Here is a 7,782-nt window from a genome sequence, read left to right on the forward strand (position 1 = left end):
GATAATAAAAGGGAAGAAAAGGGCAAAGAAGAGCACTGTTGTCAAATAACATAAAGCAGTGGGCATGCCTACCAAGCACAGATCAACTACTGCATATTGTAGTGCAGATCAACTACTACATACTGTGCTTTATAGAATAAAGATGCATCATGGTTGCCAAAATCCATTAATGGACTCGTAGAAGAAGAAAGTAGTTTGCCATTAAAAATTTCTTTTAAATCTACCTTACTTTCAGCAAGGATGCTAGCTTTGGTATCAATTCCTGTTACTTCTATTGATTAATTTTCCTTTCACTTCGACCAAGTCTTCTTTGACATACAGGCTCAAGAACGGTGGTGATAAGCTGCGTACCTGACGTACATTTTTCTTAACATGAGATTATCTTCCTTTTATTGCTACTACTTAATTTTCATTAGCTATTGCAGATTTCTAGTCTGACTCCACACTATAGAACCCCCATCCTTCTCATTAAACACGGTTTTTCCCTGTTTGATTGATGTGTGATTTCTCCCAGATGCACGTCTGCAAAATGAATACAGAGAGCTGCTCACAACTCTTATACAGCATATCTGCTGTATTCTTTATTGTATTGCATAAGTGGTGTTAGTGATTAGTTGCTCCCACAGGTTTTAATGTGGCAGCTGCAAAGCTGGAGATTAAGAAGCAGGAAGATGGTTCATTAGGCTTAGAATTAAAATTGGAGGGTAAATCAGATATTGAGATTCTGAAGGCAACAGCATATTAGTGTCATTATCATGGGTCGAGATCATGACCTAACTGATTAATTAAGATTTAAGATTGTGAGTAGATAGGAAGGATTTCTGTAGATAGTACCCAAACTGGAATGAGACAGTGTCATTCATATACGCACGGTAGTTCTGTAGATTTATTTATATATGTATTCTTGTGAATAAGGAAGTGGTGGGCCAATGAGGTGGCTTCGATAGTAGGTGGCTGCTGAAAAAGTTAATGTTGAATGTCAGCAAGGCGATAGGCACAGGAGATGCTAATGTACAAACAAATAGTATCCACAATGATCAGCGAGGAGTGGTATTGGAAAAGAATTTGTCAGAGAAGCCAATTTCTCTCTCTCTCTTTGTGTGTGTGTGTGTGTGTGTGTGTGTGTGTGTGTGTGTGTGTGTCACCCATAACAGATCCCTTTGAAAGGGCAAGACCACACCACTCATTTGTTTGTGCTCCACGTCTGTGCACCTTATTATGCTTTGTGAGACACTAACTTTTTAATTGTCATTCCTCCCTTTAGAATAATTTATACTGTTATTTTCGTAATGAAACATTCTCTATGTTGTGTAGTATGTGCTCAAATACTAGTTGAACTATTTCAGAATTAGCTCTGTAGGTAAAGCAGTCATTGATTGCTTTAGATACTTTATATTCCCAGACGACTGTGCCAGAATTATATTTCCTATCTGCAATAGTTTTCTGCTTTGTGTTTAGTTATATTTTGGTGTGTTTAGTGCATAAGCAACTATTATAAAGCTTACAAATTTCATATCTCTGTCTCAAGGCTACTTTGTGTATATACACTGAAGTGACAAAAGTCATGGGATAGCGATATGCACATACACATGAATGTAGTATTGCATACATGAGGACTAAAAGGCAGTGCATTGGCAGAGCTGTCATTTGTGCTCAGATGATTCATATCAAAAGGTTTCCATTGTTATTATGACCCCATGCCAGAATTAAGACACTTCGAATGAAGAATAATAGTTGGACCTAGATGTGGACATTATGTTTTTGAAATTGTTAGATAATTCAATATTCCAAGATCCACAGTGTCCAGAATGTGTCACAAATACTAAATTTCAGGCATAACCTCTCACCACAGACAACACAGTGGCCAACGGCCTTCACTTAATGACTGAGAGCAGCACCATTTGTGTAGAGTTGTCATTGCAAACAGGCAAGCAACTTTGCATGAAATAACTGCAGAAATCTGTAGGGATGGAGCTGCGAAATTTGGCGTTAATGGACTATGACAGCAAACAACCGACATGAGTGTCTTTGCCTACAGTGCATCTCCTGGGCTAGTGATCATATCAGTTGGACCCTACACAATTGGAAAACCATGGCCTGATCAGATGAGTTCCAATTTCAGTTGGTAATAGCTGATGGTAGGGTTTGAATGTGACATAGACCCCATGAACCCATGGACCCAAGCTGTCAACAAGGCACTGTGCAAGCTTGTGGTGGCCCTATAATGGTGTGGGCTGTGTTTACAAGGAACGGTCTGCCTTCTCTTGTCCAACTGAACCAATCATTGACTGGAAATGGTTAATTTTGACTACTTGCAGACCAGCTGCAGCCATTTGTGGTTCCCAAAGAATGATGGAATTTGTATGGATGACAGTGCTCCTTGCCATTGGGCCACAGTTGTTTGTGATTGGTTTGAAGAACGCTCTGGACAACCCGAGGAAATGATTTGGCTACCCAGATTATCTGACGTGAATCCCATGGAGCACATAATCAAGAGGTCAGTTCATTCACAAAATCCAGCACCAGCAACATTTTTGCAATTATAAATGGCTATAAAACATGGCTCAGTATTTCTGCGGGGAACTTCTAATGACTTGTTTAATCTGAGGGAGGTCCAACACAATATTAGGAGGTATTCCATGATTTTTGTCACCTCAGTTTAGTTCCAGTCTTTTAGCATTGAATATCATTTAATATTATTTAACATTAATTTGTTGGACAGAAATCTACTTTTACATATTCTTGACATTTATACTGCCTTGAGATAATTGTCTGTTTTCATATGTTACATCTAATACATCACTAAAAGAGAAAACAGTGGAGTCTTATCCTTATCTTGCAAACACACCTTAAAATAATATCATTGCATTGGTCACAGTCTTCTGGAAATCAATTAATGTTTCAGTAATAAAAAGACACAAGCATTGCTCCAAGGCATTTTCAGAATGTTTCTTCAAACTGTTTCTTACAGGAAAAACTTATCAAAATAAGATCACACTCCTTCACAAATGCTTTGCTTATCGACAAGAATTTAAATGTAGCAAAAGTAAGCTTCTTTATTATTTTGAATTATTTTGCTCAGTTGAATTCACAGTATAATAATTGTAGTACATTAACTTCAGGGGGCAAGATACCATAATGCTTAAAACACTTGACTTGTATTTGGGAGGAGAGAGGTTAAAATCCTCAATGTTCTCATTCTGATTTAGGTCTTCCATGACTGACTTCAGCTCAGTGATTGGACAGTTGCTTCTTTTCTAATTATGTCAACGGGACATTAAACTCTAATCTTTATTTTGTACCCCACTGACTGAATAGAATCTCACTGCACATAGAATAAAAGGAATAGCTGAATAACATTATAGTCAACATTCAGGACCGATAATGTGGAAAGGCAACCACTTACTTGAAACTGATTGATGTTTGGTGCATTCACACATATAACAACTCAGATATGTTATTAGCCTCCAAGCCAAAACTTTTTAAACACACACACACGTTATGTGAGGGCATATCAGTGCACTTCTACTGAGTATCTGCGTTTCTTTATTACTGGTTACTGTTTCCACCCTGGAATTTATGTTGTTGTAATATCAGCGCCATAAAATGATCAGGAGCTGGGTAAGAAATATTAGTAGACTGAAGCACTGAATTTGTTGTGAAGTGTACTCAGATGATTAAGTTGGTACGAGCATAGCTACTAAACACAAATATCCTGATTCAAGGCCTAGCCCTCACACATTGTTATTCTATCAGAAGTTTCTTCATGAGGCTGTTGTTCCTATTGCATTGCAAAAGAGCAATGAAAATATAAAATAAAGATATCATCATATCAGTAACTATCAGCTCAGCTGTAACACTATGGCTACACATGTAATTACATGTTGCTTACTCCATACTTCATGCACAAAAACAACTGAAACTCATTACCAAACACTTTCCTTCATACTGTCTCATTAGTAGATACATACCTCCCGTGCTGCTATTTTCTTTATTATTATCTTTAGTTATCTTCATCTCACTTTGTTATCTTTGGCCCTTATTTGTTGTGGGTCCTCTCACATTATTTTCTCAGTGGGTTCCATTGATCCTGCCCATGACCCATTTCCCAGCGATATATAAAATCTCTTTTTTTCACTATTTTTAGTCAGCAACATTTATTTGTTGCATGATTGCTACTCAGGGTATTTAATAAGTATAATGTGCTAATGACATTTCCCTCTTTTTTTAGACCTAGGTTATTACTTACTCAGTACTAGTTTTCCTATGTTACTAAATTAATGTTATAGTGTACTTTATTTGATCTTTTACTCTAAAATGAAGTACACTTTCAGTTATAATCTATAGAATCTGATTGTATGCACAGGTGATGGAAATTTGCATCTCAATGTGACTTCCAAGCAGTATGAGCATGATCTTGACTCTCTAATAGAGTCATATGTTTTCAAATGGACATCACAGGTACGAGGAAGTATATCGGCAGAACATGGTATTGGCTTCAAGAAACCAAAGGTAATGCATTATTCCAAGTCACAGAGTGCCATTGGGTTAATGCAGCAGATAAAGAAACTTATGGATCCCAAAGGCATTTTAAATCCGTACAAGGTGCTTCCAGAATGAGCTGAGCTAGGCAGACAGTATCCTCATGTTTTTGTGAAATGTTTTCAGATATACTGATTCACATTTATATAACAACCTGAAAATATCTTTTAATGTGTGCGGTTAATTTTTATTTAACTAAGACCTATAAAAAAAATTCTGATTCAATTGTGTGAATAGTGAATACCATTGACTGAAGAAAACAAAGGAACTTACCAACAATAAAATCAAAGATTTTGTAATGAGATAAGTACTTAAACAGCAATGCTGTTTCTTCTGAGGTTGCTGTCATATTTATTTTATTAAGACCATTTATGACAGAAGCAGAAGAGATGATGTTGCTTGCAATAAATGCACTTATGTTTTGATAAGACCAATTTATATTTGAGAATTTTATTCTGGAGAAATGAAATGAACTGTAACAAATAACTAGTACAAAAGATGTTCTTACTAGTTAAAGTGATTCTTTAGACACAAGTGGTACATTCTATAACCCCTGAAGAAGTGTAAGAATGAATATGCAATAATGATCACTGATAAGAATTATATCTATTATTTACAACTAGATTTAAATTGTTATTTGCTCAAATAATAGCATATTTACAAAATAGTAATAATAGTCCTGAAAGTATTGTTCAGTGAAACAAATAAATATTTTGGGGGACACAGTGTCAAAATTCACTTTCATAAAAAGGATACTTACTCATAAATAATGTCTAAGCTAGTCATTTCGTGTATCTTTGCTGTTAATCATCATTGATAATCAACTAAGACTGTTAGTAGCATTTTGTTTATGAATGCACTTACTCCTGAGAACATGTATATTGTAAACATACAAAGTGAAATATTTAATTTTATATCATGTATATTTTTGGCAAGTGTGTGTCTGTTACGGTTGAATGACACAATATAAGTTGTTATTAAAAATATTGTGATTTCTTTATGAAAAATGGCACAAGTTCACAAGTCCTAATAACAATTGAAGGATCATTTGTGTTCACTTGAGAATAGGAAAAACAATCTTCTCCGATGTAAACTCAATTCTGAGAGAAGCCTCGTTATGAGTCATTATACAGCAGTCATTGTAAGAGGGCCATGCCGTGCAGAGTACCATGAAGCAGTGCAGCAAGTTCTGATTGATGAACTGCGATTGTACCTCTCTCCTGGCCAGAACAGAGTGAGCAGTTAAATGCAGCCATTCGAGGTTACGCTTCACCTTAAGAATCCAGCATACGAAAGTAAGTCCACAACCCCATGACATGACACAGTATTTTTTTCCTCGATAGCAGTGGAGCCAGTTTCCTGATGCCCACCCTGTTCAGAAGCCTGGCTGATGCCCTCTGGAGACACCTGTAACAATAAGTGTGTCAACAGACTGTTTGTATACAGCATCATGTCCACAACATGCGGTGCTCTTGTGGTATTTGTAAATAGTCTCCAATGGAGATATGCCTGCAAGTGAAGAGTAAGCAATCGACAAGAGGAAGATGATGGGCTGGAAGCATAACGTAGTTGTCCTATGGCCAGTATATTACATATTTGACTAGTCACATCCTTGTATTTCCATTGCTGACAGCTGATTTCTGTCATAATATTGGGCTCTATGCTGGTTAAGTAAGATAGAAATGTAAAATAATATTGCCAGATTAACACGTTCATTAAGGAAAAATTATGAATTTTATCAGAAAATCGTGCCATATCATCAGTCTACTAATTCTCCATGTGGATAACATAAGAAAAGGTGAGATACAGTGCCTGCTGACAGATAAAATTTCATGTAATTCTCACACAAACTTTGATAAATAGTGAAATCCTTGGTGACAGAAGCATGATGTGACAGCTTTTATAGATATTTTAAGTTTTCATTATTATTTTATTATTACTACTACTACTACTACTACTACTACTACTACTACTTTTATGGAGGTGGCGATGGTTTCCTGGCATTAAATGATGTAAGTATCAGCACACGTAGGCATCTGGTAATCCACTCAAGGGTTTGTCTTTCAAGCTATATTAGTGAAACGACAAGACACCTGAAAGCGATAAATTGATCGTACCAGGTATTAGCAGATTTTTGAGACTACCCAGCAATTTCAGTGCTTCCAATGGCAAGAAAGGCAATACCAATAAGCAGGAGACCAAACCCTTCTAATCCTTACAAATACCAACAATTTCTGTCATAATGCTGCCAAGCCTAGGAGTCATACAATATTCTTGTTGATCTAAGTCTTCACAGTGAGAGGTTAGTAATGTTAAGAATGATACACACACAAAAGTATGTCAGTAAGAAAAAATGTGAGCAACTGTGTGTGTGTGTGTGTGTGTTCAAAAGCAGCAAATAAATATTATATATATATATATATATATATATATATATATATATATATATATATATATATATATATATATTAAAAAAGATATGTGGTTGATCAATTATCTTATCCAGGCGAATGGCTGCACGAAGCATGGAGATTTGGAAATTTGTAATAAGGTCTTATGGGACCAAACTCCTGAGGTCATCGGTCCCTAAGCTTACACACTACATAATCTAACTTAAACTAACTTACACTAAGGGCAATACACACACCCAATCCCAAGGAAGGACTGGAACATCTGACGGAGGTGGGGGGGGGGGGGGGAGGAGGGAGCCGCGCAAATCTTGACAAGGTGCCTAGACCGCGCGTCCACAAAGCATGTACCACACCAAAGATAAAGATGTGCAGGCCGGTGGACAAAATTATGCTACGGGGTACATTGAGATGGCTTCCATGGGATCTGTGGTGGTTGTCGAAGGCATCATGAGAGCAGTGAACTACATGAACATTGTTGCGAACACCTGCATCGGTTCTCCCCTACGGCGATGGCATCTTTCAACAGGTAACTGGCCGTGTTTCGGGATCAAAATCGTGCTACAGTGGTTTGAGGAGGTATTATAGTGAACTCATATTGATGTCTTGACCAGCAAATGTGCCTGATCTGTACCCACTGGAACACGTATCGGCCCCAGCTGCGTGCCTGTAAACCATCATCCTGTAATTTGCGGGAATTGCTTGACCTGTGCGTAGACATCTGCGCCACATACTTCTAGAATCATATCGAGGAGTTGTAGAATCCATGCCAAGAAACTCTATTGTACTGTGTTTGAAAAGTGGAACAACACGCTGTTAAACAGCTGGTCAT

At 37.1% G+C, this 7,782-nt stretch overlaps 1 protein-coding gene across 3 annotated transcripts in view; it reads left to right on the forward strand.

Moving 5' to 3' along the window:
* Nucleotides 1–5,474, forward strand: part of LOC126195463 (D-2-hydroxyglutarate dehydrogenase, mitochondrial) — a 74,769-nt gene extending 69,295 nt beyond the window's left edge. Inside the window, exon 8 of one of the 3 annotated variants that reach the window (XM_049934100.1) lies at nucleotides 4,367–5,474. In XM_049934100.1, coding sequence (XP_049790057.1) covers nucleotides 4,367–4,620 — 254 coding nt within the window. In that variant the 3' untranslated portion in view covers nucleotides 4,621–5,474. The remainder of the gene's footprint in view (nucleotides 1–4,366) is intronic. The other 2 variants (XM_049934093.1, XM_049934107.1) reach the window with 2 other exon arrangements.
* Nucleotides 5,475–7,782: the final 2,308 nt, after the last annotated feature.

The sequence above is a fragment of the Schistocerca nitens genome, chromosome 1 (genome assembly GCF_023898315.1).
Source record: "Schistocerca nitens isolate TAMUIC-IGC-003100 chromosome 1, iqSchNite1.1, whole genome shotgun sequence".
Lineage (NCBI taxonomy): Eukaryota > Metazoa > Arthropoda > Insecta > Orthoptera > Acrididae > Schistocerca > Schistocerca nitens.